This window comes from Poecilia mexicana, unplaced genomic scaffold, assembly GCF_051168715.1.
Source record: "Poecilia mexicana isolate PSO_F unplaced genomic scaffold, ASM5116871v1 scaffold_8, whole genome shotgun sequence".
NCBI lineage: Eukaryota > Metazoa > Chordata > Actinopteri > Cyprinodontiformes > Poeciliidae > Poecilia > Poecilia mexicana.
In genome coordinates this window covers 13,154,275-13,173,635 of record NW_028263377.1, presented here as the reverse complement: position 1 = coordinate 13,173,635, position 19,361 = coordinate 13,154,275, and the positions used below count along the sequence as shown (strand labels likewise).

Here is a 19,361-nt window from a genome sequence, read left to right as displayed (position 1 = left end):
CAAGTCCAGTCCTCGAGAGCTACCATCCTGCAAGTTTTAGAAGTATCCTTACTCCAACAGACCGGGATCAGCTCTACAGAGGCCTGATAATGAGCCATTCATTTGATTCAGGTGTGTTGAAGCAGGGAAGCATCTGAAAGTTGCAGGATGGTAGCTCTCGAGGACTGGAGTTGGGCACCCCTGCTCTAGACCACTGGTTTCCAAACTATTTCTCAGCCCCCCTATGGCTTACATATAGCTGTCTGGTTGAACGATGTGTGTGAACGAAGCGGGTGAGCATAGACAACAACACCAGTGGCGTACAAGCTACTTGTTAACAAGCTTAAGGTGCTATATTGATATTAGTTAGCTAGTCATCTTTTAGCTAACTGTACCTGCATCCAACAGCTTTACTTAACTCAGTCGGTTAGTTTGGGGGGGAAACTGTGAAAAGTTCTTTGTGTTTTTCTGGTTTGCTGCCATGATTCTAACACACCTGTGTAGTTCTGTACAGCTGCAGCAGGTCTCCTTCACTGCTGCACAGGTGTAAATCCAGCAGGAGGTCGTTGCGCTCATGTTGCGTTTAAAGGCGGCTCGGAAAAACAGTTTACGACACATTAACAACAGATTAAACAGTTTTAACTGCTGATAAAAGTAACAGAGGACACAGATATGGGAAGTGCGGAAGACCCTACTGTATTAAATTGACATAGGAATAACAGAGAGTTGGCCATTCTAAGGTAAAAACCCAGCGCATGCAGTGTTCATTTTTTTTGTTTTTTTTTTTGGTTTTTTACATCCAGAGGGCTTCCCGCGCCACCCCTGCAATGGCACAACCCCCCCCCCTAGGGGGCGCGCCCCAAAGTTTGGGAACCTCCGCTCTAAACAAACAAGACTTCCCTAAAAGGTACCGAGACAGAGCTACAAGTTATAATGGAAACAGAAGTGGTCATGTGACCTAGATGTTTTTGCTCAGTTTTAACCACCATGTAGCTTAAAACCTTTTCACAATATTATCAGTGGCTGTATTATTGGGTCAAAAACATTATTGCATTATCTAGAAAATGTAGTATGATATATTATAGGTTGCTACAAACACAGAGAAAGTGCACCTTTTATATCTAACTTTAACAGGCAAGACAAGTTTATTTGTACAGCACCATTAACACACAGGGCAGTTCAAAGTGCTTACAGGAATTCAAATTTGAAGTAAAATCTTTAAGCTTTACTTAAAAAGAGACTTCATTACATCATGCACTTAAAAATATTGTATACAAATAAGCAAATTTTACAATACATTTTTTAAAACTATTAAAAAAAATATTATGCTACTACAGAATGCATCAAAGCATGCTTAGATTGTGATCAAGCGAACAGTTCACGTGATTCTTTGATTGAATTCTGGAGTAAACAAATATGCTTTCAGGTCTGTTTTAAAGAAGTCAGCTGGATGTTTCTAGAAGCAGTAGAGACCCAAACGGAAGTACAAAAATGTGCAAAAAGTGAATTTTGCATGAGGTCCTTTGAAGATATATATATATATCTAAAAACACATCGTCTCCTCGGTGTTTTTAGTGCTTCCTCTATCAGTCCTTTATTTTACCACTCAGAAAAAGTTACTTTGGACAAGTAAATTCAAAAACAAAAGTTGCAATGTGTTTTGGTTTGTTTGCACTTTGACACACCTTTGTAAACATAATGTATTACGGGTTGGGATCCAACTCTGGGAACGGAGATTTACTTAGTCTCACAGGACTGAAATATGTGTCTAAACCAACATGCACCAGCTGCAGCCCTTTAGAAGAAAGCCTGCACAACATGATTTTAGCTGAACGTTACAAATACATCCAAAAGTGTAATTAACTAGTCACATAATTCATAATATAACTATATTTTAAATATAATGAAAATCAGCAGGTAGGCGTGTAAAATACAAAGACATCACACTGTAATTATGCTGTTGAATATATGTTACAATTTGACAAAAGCAAAGTTCCAGCAGGAACAAAATCTTATTGAGATCAATGCAACTATGTGCTTATGCTGGAGTGGTGAAGAAAACCAACTTGAAAGAATATACTGTGTCAACGATATAAGCAATCAGGTTGAAATACGTCATGAAAGTGATAACAACAGCCAAACTCCACCCACACAGCATAGGGCAGTAGCTTGGTTTGGGATATAACTTAAAGATGTAGAAAGGCCAGATGACGGCAACTGTGATGTACATTAGCACGGCCAGCACATTGCAGACGATCAGAACTTTGCTAAAAGGTGCAGGGAAGCGGGACAGCAGGCGGCCGATAGTTAAAATAATGATGAGGAGGGAAATAATGAAACAAAAGGAGTAGACAGCAACACACCACTGGAGACCTGGAAAAAACTTGTACTCCAAAAGGTCCACACAGATGAAGATGATGCAGGCCACGAAAGCCTCCAGAACTTTGAGCAGGCCCGGCACAGTGGAGAGAAACCCACTGATTTCACCAGGCTTGGCTCGAGTCAGTCCAACCTCGACAGCGTAGATGAAGAAGGTCAGGAAGGAGAAAACGCAGGCCGCAATATCTTTGCCACAAGTAATACAAGTGAAGAAGATGGAGTAGAGGAGGGACGCTGTGAGCACCTGGATGGATGATAAATAAAATATTAAATGCTTGGATCGACACAGAGCTAAGCTTGAGCAGTATTTACAAGTATAATACATTTTTGGATGAGCTATTAATAGATAAAATATATGGTGTAGACTGACAAGAAAAAACAAACCAAACATTTGAGGTACACATTAAACTAATTATTATACCATCAAATCTAACATAAATTATTTTAAAAATTTAATATAAACTATCCAGATATTTTCTCTTAAAATGTATACATTTTTACCATTCATTAAATTTGACTTTATTTTTATTTCTATTGATACAATCTTGCTATGTTCTTTTTCTTTTCCTGTCTCCCATCCCCCTACGATTTTCCTAATGTTATTAATTTTCATTAATTTTCCTTTATTTTCCTGAAATACGTTTTGCATGAAATGTATTTTCAACATTAGTTAACCTTTATTCACTCAAGCAAGTTTATTGTCCTCATTATTTTCCCTTTGCTCTGTTGACCTTCCTGTCTGAATTGTTGTATAAGTACAGACTATAACTTTCTTTTGGGGAATTTAAATTTTGTTTAATTTAACATTTAATAAAGTAAAAAAAAAAAAAAAAAACACCACCAAAATACAAAACATCTGACATCCCTTATAATTTATAATTTTCAACATTAACCTGCTTAGATTAAACTTGAAACAATCTACATTTATCTACATTAAGAATCATATTCAATTTTATTTTTATCAAAGTTTGCATGTTGTATTAACATAATACTGTAAGTACTTTGAAGTATTTCTGCAAATTCTACATTTTATACCTTAGCACCACAAATAGTATTCAATGAGAAGGAGCTAAATAAATGAAATGGACAATAATATACTGCAAAATTTTAATAATCGGTACTCACCATTAGGGTGGCCAACATGGCAAAAGCGGTGGTAAAATCATCCCAGGAGATGGGCAGCTTCGAGCTGAGGCTGGTGAACTCCAGGACCAGAATGATGAGGGTGACAGAGAAACAGAAGCACCAAGAGAACATGCACCATGACCAAAATGAGCCCCCTATGTGGCCCACAGATGCAACCAAGCTGAAAGTGACGCACGTGAAAACGACTGCCAGTATCCTCAAAATACCCACAGGTACCGTAAGCGTCTTAACATCCAGCGTAACCATCCTGACTGTGATACTGCCGTCGGCCTGCTGTTCTGTCGGCTCTGAAACTCACAGCAGTTCTGCTTTAATAGGCACTAAAGAAAATCTGCTTATCAGTTCTTCCCCTTCAAATAATAAAATGGTTTCAACACACCAATGGGAACTACACCCTGTCATGTATATGTATATATAAAACAAACAAACTTTAAAGCCACAGTGAGAGATAAAGATAAACTTTCCAACCCACATGCACTTTGAATCTGACAAATCATCTTAAGTCATCATGGGAGCTGAACCTTTCCATCAGAGCAGATAAAGGTGAAGAGGCGATAATGTGCAGAGGTGAAAAACTAAGGAAGCTGAAAAATTAATCAGTTGATAAATTCAAGTTGCAAACTGAGATGATTCATAATTTCTTAAAAGCAACATTGCATTTCTCAACAAAGGTTAGTCATTTGGAAACAAATATTATTAGCTTAGTCTGCAAATATTAAGCCACAGGAAGAATACCAAAGTCCAAGTCTAAAGGTTTGTCTATAAAAGTCAGATCCATATCTTTGAAATGTGAATTTTAGCTTTCTAATTGAATTAGTGAAATAAATTTGAATTATTTCATTTATTATTACACATCTTATGTAAACATGTTTTAACAAAGTTGGATTTTTTTTCAGTTGGGCAAATGGTTTTAGCTCACATTTAAGCTGATCAGGTAGAAATATTAGTGGTGGATGTAGGAAAAAGATTTAAACATCAACAACAATTTAAAATGTGACTAAAAACAATTATTTATTAGGTTGAATGAAATAACCTTTAAGACTAAAATAATGCTTTCATTTCATTCCTAATTATACATGTGTGTATTTGTCTAAAGGAGAAAAAAATCATTAGGTCAGAGAATTCTAATTTATCTAAATTTTGTCTTCATAAAAAGTAGACAGAAATGTGTTTTTATATGTAAAAGTATCTCGTCCAATAAATGTGTCATGCATTTTTGTTGCTAGCAAACACAACGCTGTTAAATATATAAAATGATCCATGAATAACTTTTCAACACTGATGACTATTTCTTGAAACTGGATAATTTCTTCTAAGTAGTAGTTGATGTCTCACGACTGCAGAGAGCTAATTAATGGCAGCATTTGGCCTCCATCCTTCATATTCCAAAGAGCATAGTCTATCTCCATTACTTATGATTACCTTGGATAAGTTGTTCTTTGTTGTGTTATTCTCAAGGGATATAAAAGTGCCAGCTGTTCCACATTTAAGATTAGATCAATGTGGGACAAATGATGAGCAAATATTGGACTGTAACTCACTGAAATGCATTTGTTGAAACTGGAAATTTGAATTGTCCAGCATGATTTAAATATTTTTTCAGAACTGCTGGACAGATATTAACTTAAAGTCAATCAAATTCAAGCTAAATGTAATTACATAGTTGGATAAAATATGCACCTGCACCAAAGCTACCATAACAGTCTGTGCACATCAATCTGAGATGACACAAGTGGACACTAGCTGACAGAATGATTTAGGGCTTAGTAAAGCTAATGCACACAAAGAGGAACTAAATGTGGAACTGTATGTTTTTATTCACATTTGCTCTGTCATGTTGTCAACTTCTATGCTCTACCAGCTGGAACAGAGTCTGTTAGCGCCTCATGGGTTCATTTGGCAACAAAGAAAAATACGATAACAGAAGTTCCTAAAGAGGATCGGTAAAGTGTGAAACTGCATTGTTCTAATTTACAACAAATATCAACATGTGTTTTAGCAAAAAACGATTTTAAATCATTTCCCCTGATTTTGCTCTTTGTGGAGTATCTAATGAATAACACAATGTATTTGTGAGTCATTCGTTTGACTGCGGCAAAAGGCTTGTTTCTCAACTACCTGAGAGGATAACAGTTCAATGCAGTTTATAATTGAGGAATATAAATGGAAAGCAATTAAATTAAAAACTTCAAAAAACAAATAACAGAATCATATCAAATCAAGTCAACTCTATTTGTGGGGAATAGCATATCCAGCAACAAGGTGGCCACTTTATGTGATAAAACTATAACCAGTTATGTTGACAATTGCAAATAAGCTGAAAACATTAAAATTTGCCAAATGCCATCATCAAAATCAAAGTGTAGGGTTAGGTGTTAAATTGTTTTTAAGTTATGTTTGATATATACAGGGTTTTTGTAGCAACTGTAGGTAATAACATACTTGATTGTGCTATAAAATGGCACCACATGCCAGGAAAAAATATATTATCCTTCAGACCCCCTTTAAGTATTTTGATGCAAAGTCATTTAGTGATTTCTGTACCAACAAAAGCATTTTAAAGTCTTTTCTCTGAGCTACGCAGAGCTAGTGTAGGGGCTGCAAAACTTGAGCATCGGTTAAAATTCTGAAGACAATTATTATGTTTTTTTTTCTTTTTGCTTGAACCGTCTCAGTCAGAATCCATCATGGCTTCTGGTTTTCGCACCATCTGTCATCTTATTCAGAGAAACAAAAACAATTTCAGACTAGATAAAAGATTTTAAACTCAATTAACCTCTTTCAAAAGTGGATTCTCCAACATAGTGTTTTATAAAAGTATATGAATCATATCAAAATAGTAATTTGTGTTGATCAGGAGCTTAGTGTAGCTTAGTGTCCTTATTACCAAGTGTGATTTCTTTCCACAGTTTTGAGGACATAAAAAAAGTTTTTATTTTTTGCATGCTTTATGCAAAAACACACCCTTCCAGTTGTTAGTAAAACACTGACTTTCCCCCAGTGAGCAAACTGGGAAAAAAAGGCTGTGATTGGACTTGATCTGAATGAGTCACTGAGCAGATAAAGGTTTGCTTGTCTTTGCCGAGCCCTCCATTAATTCACCTTTAAAAGGATCAAGAAGAGATAAGGTGGAGAGTTGGGGACGCCGGCAATAGCCTGAGATAGTCTATTTAAAATTACGCATGATCATATTTAATAACTTGGCATGTAATTACCAGTGACTGTATAAATCCTGAACTTTGCTTTTCTCCCTCTCCAAACAAAGCTTAACTGAACATTTTTCTGGAAATCCACATACAAATTTGAAGAACTGAAACTAAAAACAAACTGAGTCGAGCACACCCACGATGCTGAAGTACTTTCTGTTCTTTGTTCTCCCTAAAGTTTGTTTTCAGATTTAGCTAAACCATATGGACACAGTAGGGGGAAACAAAATGGCTGCCACCTGACAACTATCTCCAACAATGAAATAAACCCCAAAAACCACCCCCCAGCATGACACAGGTGGTTCAGGCCAATGAGGCCATCAGCATTACTTCAGGAAACTCTGCCCTTTGCCACACCTTTTGCCTGCCAGGAAGGGGGAGCCAAACACCAAAGACCCAGGTAACTCAAACACAGAAAACAATATTAATACAACATATTTGAATTTCGACCTTGCATTGTTAATATGTGTGCCCTCCATATAAACATTGTAAGGTGGTAGAAAATAATATAAGGACTACTTAAACTACAAAACAAACAAAAGTGAAAGCCAACCTATGATGAGGTGTGGATCTTAGCCTGTGTGGCTTGTCCATCACACAGTTTAAGCCTTACAACACATGCACATCAGAGTTGGGTTTAAATTAACGTCATTGTGCTGTGGATTAAATCTTGTGCTTTTAATGTCACTGGACCACGCTTTATCACTGCTCTGTCTGATGGCAGCCCACTCGGTGACAAATGGCTAATTAAAAAATCAAACCTTGTATTACTGAGAAGCAGAAGAGAATCTTTTGCAAGATAAAACAGGGAACAAGGTTAAGCATTAAAATGAATTCATTTCCAGACTGATTACATCCTCATTTCCTGTCCATCTGTGAAACCAAACTGTCAAATTGCCCCCTTGGCCAGCAAGTTCTGACTTTGCAGCATTTGCTGTTAAAAAGAAAAGGTCAGCATACAATAAAGCAGTAATACCTAAAGACAACCCTCTGACTGTAGCAGAGGAACCCTGAAGATACCGCTGCTGTTCCAAAAAATACACCTACAAAAACAACTACAACAACAAAAACAAGTTTGTTTGATAAAATGGTATGATAAAAAAAAAAAAATCTATTTTAACTTCATGGAAAAACATTATTATATTATGGTTTTAAAAACTGCAGCCATGCTTAAGGGACTAGAATAGCTTAAAAATGTCACAATGGAAGTAAATGACTTAAATCTAAAGCTAAAATCCCTTTGAAACCGCGTTATGGCTCACTAGTCACTCCGCTTCATCTTTTTCTTTGCGCTCTGGCTCCCCCTTCAGGCTGATGAAAAACACTGCATGTGCATTTCAATATTACTGGTATTCTCTAATTTCACAACTTTCGTACAACCGTAAAGGATCAAACTATAGATTTGATATAGTTTATATTAGTTTACTATCCAAGCAGACATTTTGCTATTTACTAATGCTGACACTCTGAAGAACATTAGTAAATAGAATCTGCCCCTGTTAAAAATAAATATATAAAAATAAACATAAATATACTACATGAGATACTATCTCATTATAATGAGAAAACTTTTTAATTTATTTTTATCAGAGTGGCGGAAACGGGCTTTTATATATATATATGCAATTCAAGTTCGTTATAACTTAATTCTGTACACATGAATGATTTTTGAACCATTTATTGTTGCATGAGGCAGAGCACCAAGCACAAGAATTTCATCTATATTTCAAATATTTTGAATTCCAATAGAAATGATTTGATTTGTAACCTGTGTGTAAATACTTTTCATGATCTTCACCGCACTTAGAAGCTTCAGGAAGTGAACATTATTTGTTTTGATTAAAACGTGTGGAAAGATTCAATTGATTTAGGCCACATTTACACGTGCTTCTTTCTCAGTAGGAGCGAGTGACACTGTTTGAACAAACGGATATGAAACCACAGAGGGAAGTTGGCAAGAACGAAAGCATTGTATTTGTACTGCAGGTGTTTAACATAGAGGGAGTGAAAAGCTAAGTTTAAAAATAAAAACGATAGTATTCAGCTATGTTTTTGGGATCACAAAGTTTTTAATACTATGTTATTTACTTAGATTTGGGTGACAATTCAACTAATAAAAAATAGCTAAGAAGGCAAAAATGTTATCAAAGACAACCTTGGATTGGCATAAAATATATATTTTCTTTTGGATTATTTTCTGTGCATGTATGCATGAAAGGCTTTGAGGTTCACATGGCATTAGATCTTTTTTTCTGCCAGCCTTGCTTCATAGGAGGAGAGAAAAAAAAAAGAGAAGGGCGGAACTATAGTTTTAGGAAATACCATCAGTTGCGTTAGATTTATCGTCAGATGCATCAGACGGCATCAATCTGATTTAGACTGGGACTTCCTGCACTTTCTTATCGCTCAAGACCAAGAAGACTGAACAGAAGACCGTCTTTTGTTGCTGTTTTTTCTTCAAATTAACCTGTAAGTTAACACTTATTTCATATTTACCCAATAATATTGAGCTGCTACTGTGGTGTTAATTCATTTTGGTGTTTTGATATACACTTGTATGTAAGTGCTGTAAACATAAGCCGTCTCTCCCAAACCAAAACAGGGACAGGGAGATACATATCGTGCCACTGAAAGAGGCTGCTTTATAAGGGCATTTATCCGGGATGTTTATGCAAACCTAGTCTGTTTAGGCTCTTTGTCTGAGCAAGCTGGGTAAAGCTCATAACTTTCCACAGTTGTGGGTAAGCTTTCTACAGGAAACCTCCAAAACCTCCTACCAACTAAAGGACTTTTGTTCATGACTAACACTGAGTTTCGACTTCAGCGTTTCTCCATTTTGTGAAACTTTACCGCTCTTCCCTTGTAACTTCCAGCTCCTATCATAAAGATTCATAATTTGATGACAGTAAAGTAATAAAAGTGTTTGTGGAAACTATGGAGAGAGCACATGGAGTGGACTTCTAGATAGTATTTTGAATTTTTACCTTTAGATCTTGAAACTGAGGGTTCGAGAGACAGAAAGTTGTTGTTGAGCTAGGGACTGAAAAATGGAGTCATGAGAAACCCAAACGAACACCTTGCTTGTAGAGACCACACCGCAACTATTACAGACACCAAATAAAGTTTATTTGAGAAGGTGCCAGAAGTGAGGTTACGGTCCAGGCAAGCACTAAAAAGAGAAGGTAAGTGGTTATTATTGTATTGCTGAGATGATTTGGTGGTAGATTTTGAGATGCAGAAGGAGGGAAGGTTCCTTAATGCATCCCTGATGACTGTCATTGATCGCTTTCTGTTCTTGCCACGTTCAGGTGCCGGTGGCCTTTTCTGTGTTTAAGCAAGGCAAATATCTTTTCTCTTTACTTTTTGGACATTTATATTAGATTTATTTCTAATATGCATTCGCCTCTCGAGAGTCACCGCCATTCCTACGCAACGTATCAAATACTTTCTGTTTGTGCCAATCAGTTGCATGCTGTGTGGTCAACGGTTTGAGGATGTTGGAGGTCTTTCATCCTTATTGTGATTAAAATGTTAAATGTTAAAAATGTTCCGTTTCCAACGAGGTATTTTGTTTTCACCACTCTATTGTCAGGACAGACTATAGAGTGGTGAAAACACTCTATAGGTTTCTCTTCGTCCCACCATCCCACCTTCGTCCCACCATCTTCGGCTCTGGGTGTTTTCAAACAAATTTTGTCACAAAATATGAAACTCAAGAAGATTTTCACAAATCATGTTATGCTGAGTTTGCTTTAATTTGTTTGCTCCTCCTGTGCGCACAACATGAGGAATATTTGTTTTTATTACAGGTGAGATTTCTGAAGATGGAGAAAGGATCCCACACACAGGAATCGGCTCCACCATACCCTGGCCCTCCCATGGATTACGGCCTGCCAGCGATGTACGCACCACCAACCTATTCCACTCAACCAGGCTTCCCCACTCAACCAGGCTTCCCCACTCAACCAGGCTTCCCCACTCAACCAGGCTTCCCCACTCAACCAGGTGTCTCCGCTCCGCCAGGCTATCCCGTTCAACAAGGCGTCTCCGCTCTACAATGTTTCCCTGCTCAACCAGGTTTCCCTGCTCAACCAGGTTTCTCTGCTGCTCCTGCTGGACAACATGGAGGTAAGTGATCAGTTATTAATTTTCTTCTGTTTAGCAGTATATTCTACATAACTTTGAACAAAGATCCTTAAAATCTTGAAAACTTTCGGCTTTAACATGTATAGAAGCACACTGTAGTGCTTGTTGATGGAGATCTTTGTACAAATGCACATATTTTTTACTGATGGTGATTTGAGACGATTAGTTCCTTGTTTTGCTGAACCGTTTCTGTCATCTCACAGGTGTTGCTTATGCTCCTCTACCTGTTCAACCAACAGGTGAGGCTGACTCAACCAGGAAAATGCTGCTGAATGAAATGAAAAAAAAACATTTGCTTCCCTCTTGCTGTGTGCCAAAACGAAAGTGTGCAGAACTTCCTGCCACAGGCCAGTTTAGCTTAGATCACGTGCCATACTCTCATGGTAACATGTTAGGAATCTTGTAAATCCATTTTCTTCCTTAGAAAATGCAGTGGGACCGTTTTTCTCAGTGGCTTTGGTTGCATTTCTTGAATCATTTTTGACATTTGCACAACATTAAAGTGGATTTCTAAAAACAATTTGTACAAACAGCATGGGTCACCTTCAAATTCCAGTTTCTCTCACAGAATCCTGAGTTCATCTCTCAAAATTAATTGTCTGTATCATTAAACATGTCAGTGCCTCAGAATGTCAAGTACTCGTTTCATTGTTAGACTAAGACAGTCGAATTCATTAGTTGTGTTGTCAGGATGGCTGTGTACTCTGGAGAGATATTCGAATGTAAACTGTGGCTAATCTTTTGATGACAAGAATTGTAAATTGTAACGGTGGGAGATCAACGGCAAGAGACTGGACATGATTCATGTTTATGCTTTTGCTGTAATTTGCTGACAGACAAACTGTTGGAGTTCATTCATTTCTGTCTCTGTGCTCCACTCAGGTCCGTTAACCAGTTTCAGGACCCGACCAGAACCCCTCAGTGTAAATTACCTTGAGAAATATTGAGATTTGGTTATATATAAAAGCAGGCTTTAATGCAGAAAAATTCTCAAATGTTACAAGCCATACATGTCATACAAATGGATAGAGATACAGCGTTACATTCACCGTCCAGCGCTGGGGCCACACATAGCTCACCTTATGGATGAAACCAAGAGAGGCAAAGTTTAGCTTGTTATTCTTCTCTGCAATCTGTACCCTCCTTAAAGGGTAGTGTAATCAGTTTCAGTCTGTTTACATACGACTGACGGCAGTCACACTTAAACACTGTTATGTAAGCTGCCACCATACCCTGCAGATAAGAGATAGAGGAAAGACAGAATCCGTAACAGAACATGAGACAATCTCCTTAAGGAAAACAAGACAGAGTTGTAGGAATTACAGTGCAGTCTTCTTATGCTTTCTGTCTCCATGCTGAGAAACAATCCATGGGTGAAGAATTGAGAAGGAGCTCCTCATTCCTGAGAGGAACTTCATCAGCGTCTTGTTGTGGGTTGCAAACCATATCCTGGTGTTGTAATGATGGATCCTGGAAGATGTCCTCTGCTTCTTCCTCCATTTTCCCTCCTAAATCCTCTGCCACAGTCCCACCCATCTTCCTCCTCTTCTTCTCTCTGGCTGTTGACCTGTCCAGTTCCTTGTCCTTCCATTGTCAGAAATGTAACATGGTGTTGTGTTCTCACTATATAAAGTATATACTTGCCAGTTGATGATTCATGACATGCATCTCCACGCTATTTCAGAAAACTGGTTGATCATTGGTTGATCTAATGTTCCACACATTTATCTACATTGAAGAACTGTAGGAAAAATCAGAGAACTGTCCATAATCACTTGCATAATGTTCAAAAGCATTTGCAACTTGCTCACAGGAACAGAAAATTGCTTCTTTGATGTGCACAAGTGATAACATGATTTGAAAACTGAAGAAGTCGTTTTGAGAATTTGAATTTTGTCAGAAAAAATGCAGCAAAGTGGCTGAGAAAAACTGTAAGATACATTTATGGCCTCAAAAAATGTTCACTGATGTTGCCGTGAGGATGCAGATTTCTGTGAATCCACTAGAGGTCAGTGCTTCTCCTTAGTATGTACAAGTTAAAAAAATTATGATCTATGAAGTCTGTAGATTTGACCTTCATCTAGGACTTGTACAGGTTTAGGGTCAGGAAAAGGGCAGCTCCAAAAACTCATGAATATCAGTAATGATTGAGCAGTCATATTTGACAACTTCTATTTGTGTACATAATTATGCACAGTTTGTACAAATTATTTCATATAAATTATATAATACATCATCTTCTACATTTTTAAATGATTTATTTAAATATTTTCTAAGCTTCTTTTTCTGCTTCTAATGACAATAAATCCATTATCTTAGAGCAAAAGGCAAAGGACAAATTAAACCATACATATAACAACAAACTCCATAAAACAATTTGTAGATTTTTTTGTTTTTATTCTCAGTGTGTTTTGTGCTTTTCAGTAACTCGCGTGGCAATATCAACTGCTCTATATGACGTTCCTGGACAGACATTTTGTCCCCACTGCCAGGAAACTGTGATCACCAGTACAGAGTCAGAAGCAGGATTGTTGGCCTGGCTTGTGTGTGGAGGATTGTGCTTTGTGGGGTAAAAACCTGCTAAATACTTAACATCTTAAAGGAACACATTAAAGTCAAATTTCATTCAAATACAAATAACCACAGGTTGCTTAAAATCGTACAGAATCCAATCTCCATTTCCCCGTACAGGTGCTGGCTTTGCTGCTGTATCCCATTCTGCCTTGATTCCTGTAACGATGTGAAGCATCATTGTCCAAGGTGCCAGCAGGTTCTCTACATATACAAACGGATGTGAAACTCGTCCCACAAGGAACTGGGAAAATAAGAGTTAACATTTAGGTTGTCACATGTCTTATGCTGGAATTTTTTTTTTTTGTCAAATTGTATGAAATTGTTTTTCTGCTGAAATGAAAAAAAAAAAAAAAAGATTTACATCACAACAAAGAGACAACAACCATACATACACAGATCCATTCATAAGAGTGTCCATTTGACCTAACGATCATATTTTTGGACTATGGGAGGAAGTCGGAGTACCCAGAAAGAACAAACCTGTGCTTTGAGGTGAAAATGTAAACTCCATGCAGACAGACCCATTGCAGGGATTCAAACTTTGGACTTTCTTGCTGTAAGCCAATAGTAATACCAACTGTATTGTGCAGCCATTATCCCAATAATGTCTTCAAATAATGGTTGTGTGCAAACCTATTGCCAGCAATGTAAAAATGATTTAAATGCCTGAATTTTCCCACTCTCGGACCATAAGGGCTAATTCCATAATATTCTAAATGTAAAAAGATTATTCTATTTGTTTCAATGGCCTGAGAAAACCTTTGCTTTCTCACCAATATTTTCTCACTTTCTGTCTATGTATTTACAATTATTAATAATCCTGTTCATGTCATGACTAAATAGAGCAGCAAATGCAAAGAAAAAAACATGAGTTCCTTGTTTGCATTTAAAGTAATGGAATAAAAAATGGAAGGTAACAATCTGATGTTGCTGATCAAACACGCTTAATCTTATCTCTGAATAGAAAGTGGTTAGCATAATGTTTCCTCTGAACTTTGAAGACCCTCAGACTCTGTATTTCTAGGTCATGACTGGAAAATAGTATTTTAAGACATGAATAATTTCTCCTCACTTAGTATCTATAGTTGTCACAGAGAAAGAGCAATAAGTTAGAATTTCATCTATTTAAAATATTTTGAAGTTCACTTGAAATGTACCCATCGATGATTTGATTTGAAATTTACATGTAAATAATTTCATGATTTTCACCATACTTAAACATTTAGGGCAGTGAACATCTTTGGTTAAAAAGTATGGAAATTGTTTGTATTTGTCAAACTTTTGCAGGTTTATTACTCGGCAAAAACTGTTTCAGCTAACAGGTGAGACACCACAGGAAGATGATGACGAGGCAGGACAGAACTGTGGTTACACACTGGGTGTTTGGCCTAATAAGGTTTAAAATGAAAAATAAAAAGATTTGAATGTGTTTTGATCACTGAGTTGTTCTTTGCAGTAAGCTTTTTCACTCACAGATTTGGCTGACAGTTCAGCTTCCAAGAGAACAAGACAATCTTGGACAGATAAAAATCCACAGCATGAAATATTCTATTTTCATTTGATGTGCACGTTGCACTGCTTATTTTTTTTTTATTGCCGTCTATGCCTGGTTACATAGGTGGAGAAAAAAAGAAGGTGGAGCCTTGTATTGTGTTATATTCAACACCCATAATCCACTAAAGTTTCCAAATTCTGACCAGAGGAGTGGTGAAACGTCCTGGCAGAATTGAGGAGGTGAGTGATTTCAGATTAGGTATTCCAGGAGGGCGGCTGGAAGAACAATGAGGAAATGTATGGAAGAGATGGAAAGCCAAGTAGCCAAGGTCATCAAGCTGGAATTGAACATATAACGGCCAGCATTGAACAATTAAGTCTGATGCTCGGAACAACTCACATAAGGAGACAGTCATTCTGGCCTCATGACATTTGCTGCACGTCTTCCCCCTTTGTCATTACCTCTTTTTTTCAGTGTAGAGGGGAATCAAAGAGTTTGAGTTATATGCTTTAGTTTGTCTGCACTTTGACACACCTTTGCGAACGTAATTTATTATGGGCTGTGATCCTTCTGTGGGAATGGCTTTGGATAACTTTACTTAGTCTGACATGATTTAAATATGTGTCTAAACCAACATGCACTAGCTGCAGCCCTTTTAAAGAAAGCCTGCACAACACAAGCTTAGCTGAATGTTACAGATGGAGCAGAAAGTGTCATGAAATGTGTTGATGACAGGTGAGGATGACACTGTGGACCCAGGTTATTGAGCGAATGATGATGGTTTTAATGATGAATTCTCAAGAGAACGAAAGTCCAGGCAGCACAGGTGAGCAATGAGGGAAAGAACTTAGACACTGGTAGCAGCTGGAGACACACGACGTTCAACAAAAACCACAACAAGGATCCAACAGGGAAACACAGACAGAGTGAATATAAATACACAGAGGGTAATCAGGGGAAATGAGGAACAGCTGGAAACAGTCAAGGTGTAGCAACACATGGACTAATTAACACACACAGAAAACCAAATCCTCACAGAAAGTGTAAACTAGACATGCATTTCATAATATAACTATGTTTTTATATACAATGGAAATCAGCAGATAGGCATGGAAAATGCAAAGACATTACACTGCATTTATGCTGTTGAATACATGTTAATGTTTTGACAAAAGCAAAATTCCAGCAGGAACAAAATCTCCTTATTCAGATCAATGCAACTATGTGCTTATGCTGGAGTGGTGAAGAAAACCAACCTGAAAGAATACACTGCATCAATAATATAAGCAATCAGGTTAAAATACGTCATGAAAGTGATAACAACAGCCAAACTCCACCCACAGACCACAGGGCAGGAGTTTGGTCTGGGATAAATCCTTAAGATGTAGAAAGGCCAGATGACGGCAACTGTGATGTACATTAGCACGGCCAGCACATTGCAGACGATCAGAACTTTGTTAAAAGGTGCAGGGAAGCGGGACAGCAGGCGGCCGATAGTTAAAATAATGATGAGGAGGGAAATAATGAAACAAAAGGAGTAGACAGCAACACACCACTGGAGACCTGGAAAATCCCAGTAATCAAGAAGGTCCACACAGATGAAGATGATGCAGGCCACGAAGGCCTCCAGAACTTTGAGCAGGCCCGGCACAGTGGAGAGAAACCCACTGATTTCACCAGGCTTGGCCCGAGTCAGTCCAACCTCGACAGCGTAGAGGAAGAAGGTCAGGAAGGAGAAAACGCAGGCCGCAATATCTTTGCCACAGTGAAAGCCCCGTACAGGTAGTCGCCTGCAAGTGAAGAAGATGGAGAAGAGGAGGGACGATGTGAGCACCTGGATGGATGACAGATAAAAAATAAGATGCTTAGATTGACTTGAGCAGTATTTACAAGTAAAAACATTTTTGGATGAGCTATTAATAGATAAAATATAGACTGTCAAAAAAATAAATGAATAAATATAGTCCAAACATGTTATACACTAATTATACAATCACATCTTACAGAAATTAAAGAAATGTAGCATAAACTTTATTTTCTATTAAAATTGATAAATTGGTCATTTGTTCCATTATTACTATTCATTAAATTTGTCTTGGTTTCCATTTCTATCTATGTTATCTACCTATGTTATTTTTCTTTACATGTATCTCTTTCCCTTAATATTTATCTTATAGTTCTTATTTTTCCTTAATTTATATTTATTTTCCTGAAATAGATTTTGTATGAATTTCAACATTAGTTTCAACATTTATTTTAAAACCTTTATTTACTCGAGTATTGTCCTTGTTATTTTCTCTATGCTCTTTTGAGGTTTCTGTGTGAATTGTTGCATGAAAAGTGCAAACTAGATCTTTCCTTTTGGAGTTTTTTTTTGTTTGTTTAATTAGCATTTATTAAAGTAAAAAAAAAAAACACACACACACACAATTTCAAAAAATCTTCTAATATCCCTCATAATTCTGATTAATTCAAGAAAGTTTTAATAATCGGTACTCACCATTAGGGTGGCCAGCATGGAAAAGGCGGTGGTAAAATCATCCCAGGAGATGGGCAGCTTCGAGCTGAGGCTGGTGAACTCCAGGACCAGAATGATGAGGGTGACAGAGAAACAGAAGCACCAAGAGAACATGCACCATGACCAAAATGAGAACCTTAGATGGCGCTCAGATGAAACCAAGCTGAAAGTGACGCACGTGAAGATGACAGCCAATATCCTCAGCATCTTAACATCCAGCGTAACCATCTTGACTGTGAAACTGCCGTCGGCCGGCTGTTCTGTCGGCTCTTAAACTCGCAGCAGTTTTTCTTCCTTGACAGGCACAAAAGAACATTTGCCTATCAGTTCTTCCCCTTCAAATGATAAAATAATGGGAGCTGAACCTTTGCAGTAGAGCAGATAAAAGTGAGATGAAGAGAAGGGCGGGGATGAAAAAGGTGATAATGTGCACACGTGAAATACTAAAAAAGCTGAAAAATTCCAAATTTAATAAATTTAAGTAGTACAGTGTAGGTAATGAAAAAACACAAACAAAACAACACATGCTTGTTTGATAAAACGGTATGATTGAAATAATAAATTTTAACTTCAAGGGAAAACATGTTTTTTAAAAACTGCAGCCATACTTGAGGAACTGCAGAGTAACTTAAAAATGACAAAATACAAGTAAATAAATTAAAATAAATCTAAAGCTTAAGTCCTTTGAAACCGTGTTCTAGTTCACTAGTCATTTGGCTTCATAATCGTTTTACGTTCTGGCTCCCCATTCAGACTGATAAAAAAAATTGCATGTGGATTTTAAAATTACCGAAATTCTCTTATTGTACAACTTTCATATGACCGCAAAGGAAAGCTGGATATCTATCTATGAAAAAATATAGACAGACAGACAGACAGACAGACATCAAGCTGACTAAGTTGTGACATGACCAGGGACGGATTTGGGAGGGTGTGGGCCCCTGGGCTTGAGCCAAGGTGGGGGGGCTACTTAATTATTGTTATACAGTTGCATATTATGCAACTACTGTATATATATATATATATATATATATATATATATATATATATATATATATATATATATATAGGCACAGCCATGATACTGCGCAGAACCCTCAAGCTCCCAGGCCTCTGGTAGAGGACCCGAGCTCAGAGGATGAAGAGACCACCCACGGAGGGTGAGAAAGGAATTTTATTTTATTGACTTCCTTCCCTTTGGGTGGTCGGCGTTTTGCCGTGACTTACTTGTGGAACTGATCCTATCCAAACCTTATCTAGCCACAAGGTCACAAAAATCAACCACTGTCCACCATGAGAGAGGGCTGATGGACAGTCCCAACCACCAGGTCATCTCTACATACAAGGTTTACAACAGTCACTCCGTGATTGGCAACTTTTTTCCTATATTTTGCACACAAACGCACAAAAAAATTTCAGCAAGTCAGATTTTTAAAGATCGGTGATCGGCCAGAAAATTGCTACCAGTGTATCTTCAATGAATGTAAAGGTCATTACTACAAACAAAATATAATTAGTAGTTATTAAAGAAATACTTGAACATCTTGTATATGTCTATTCAACAGAGCTTTCCTAAGAAAAATTTGACAATGTTCTCTATCCATCCTCTATGTAAAATATTTATTTATCCTTCTTCATTTCTATCTTCATCTGTCTCTCTCCCTCTTTCGTATCAACTGTATCTTCCTCTGTAATTATCAGGTTTATTTCCTTACCAACTTCAGAGAGTCAGGTTATTTCCCCTCTGAGAGCCAAACCTGGTCAAAACTTTTATTCGGTGAAGACTGAATTTTGGCTGCGTGTCAGGGCAGGGTAGGACTCACTCGAGCTAATTTGTACAGCCGGCGCTTCGCCATATGATTAGGACATTTCCTCCCGCGGCTGCTAGCTAGACGCTAAAGCTAGTTCCGCTTTTTAA

The 19,361-nt window shown here is 37.4% G+C and overlaps 3 protein-coding genes across 4 annotated transcripts; 1 reads left to right on the top strand and 2 right to left on the bottom strand.

Annotated features, from left to right (window-relative positions):
* Nucleotides 1-1,092: 1,092 nt before the first annotated feature.
* LOC106913519 (myeloid-associated differentiation marker homolog) lies at nucleotides 1,093-3,846 on the bottom strand. Its single transcript, XM_088008276.1, has 2 exons — nucleotides 3,484-3,846; nucleotides 1,093-2,602 (listed from the first exon to the last, which is right to left on the bottom strand). The coding sequence occupies exons 1-2, from the start codon at nucleotides 3,748-3,750 to the stop codon at nucleotides 2,018-2,020; spliced, it is 852 nt and encodes a 283-aa protein (XP_087864402.1). The 5' UTR covers nucleotides 3,751-3,846; the 3' UTR covers nucleotides 1,093-2,017.
* A 3,161-nt stretch (nucleotides 3,847-7,007) lies between these two features.
* On the top strand, nucleotides 7,008-14,859 carry LOC106918434 (uncharacterized). 2 transcript variants are annotated; one of them, XM_014988193.2, is made up of 5 exons: nucleotides 7,008-7,110; nucleotides 10,520-10,838; nucleotides 11,060-11,095; nucleotides 13,281-13,425; nucleotides 13,548-14,859. In XM_014988193.2, the coding sequence occupies exons 2-5, from the start codon at nucleotides 10,535-10,537 to the stop codon at nucleotides 13,651-13,653; spliced, it is 591 nt and encodes a 196-aa protein (XP_014843679.2). In that variant the 5' UTR covers nucleotides 7,008-7,110; nucleotides 10,520-10,534; the 3' UTR covers nucleotides 13,654-14,859. The 2 variants fall into 2 exon arrangements, with proteins under 2 accessions (XP_014843679.2, XP_014843681.2); XM_014988195.2 differs by lacking the exon at nucleotides 7,008-7,110 and adding an exon at nucleotides 9,015-9,179.
* A 1,051-nt stretch (nucleotides 14,860-15,910) lies between these two features.
* Nucleotides 15,911-19,282, bottom strand: LOC106918433 (myeloid-associated differentiation marker homolog). Its single transcript, XM_014988191.2, has 3 exons — nucleotides 19,159-19,282; nucleotides 17,426-17,737; nucleotides 15,911-16,759 (listed from the first exon to the last, which is right to left on the bottom strand). The coding sequence occupies exons 2-3, from the start codon at nucleotides 17,669-17,671 to the stop codon at nucleotides 16,154-16,156; spliced, it is 852 nt and encodes a 283-aa protein (XP_014843677.1). The 5' UTR covers nucleotides 17,672-17,737; nucleotides 19,159-19,282; the 3' UTR covers nucleotides 15,911-16,153.
* Between the last annotated feature and the right edge of the window lie 79 nt (nucleotides 19,283-19,361).

Excerpts from the sequence above, each read along its gene's own strand:
- LOC106918433 (XM_014988191.2), bottom strand. The coding sequence starts at position 17,671 with ATGGTTACGCTGGATGTTAAGATGCTGAGGATATTGGCTGTCATCTTC. Across the intron at positions 16,760-17,425 it reads CCATGCTGGCCACCCTAATG|GTGCTCACATCGTCCCTCCT; the intron begins GTGAGTACCGAT and ends TCATCCATCCAG.
- LOC106913519 (XM_088008276.1), bottom strand. The coding sequence starts at position 3,750 with ATGGTTACGCTGGATGTTAAGACGCTTACGGTACCTGTGGGTATTTTG. Across the intron at positions 2,603-3,483 it reads CCATGTTGGCCACCCTAATG|GTGCTCACAGCGTCCCTCCT; the intron begins GTGAGTACCGAT and ends TCATCCATCCAG.
- LOC106918434 (XM_014988193.2), top strand. The coding sequence starts at position 10,535 with ATGGAGAAAGGATCCCACACACAGGAATCGGCTCCACCATACCCTGGC. Across the intron at positions 10,839-11,059 it reads TCCTGCTGGACAACATGGAG|GTGTTGCTTATGCTCCTCTA; the intron begins GTAAGTGATCAG and ends GTCATCTCACAG. Across the intron at positions 11,096-13,280 it reads TCTACCTGTTCAACCAACAG|TAACTCGCGTGGCAATATCA; the intron begins GTGAGGCTGACT and ends TGTGCTTTTCAG.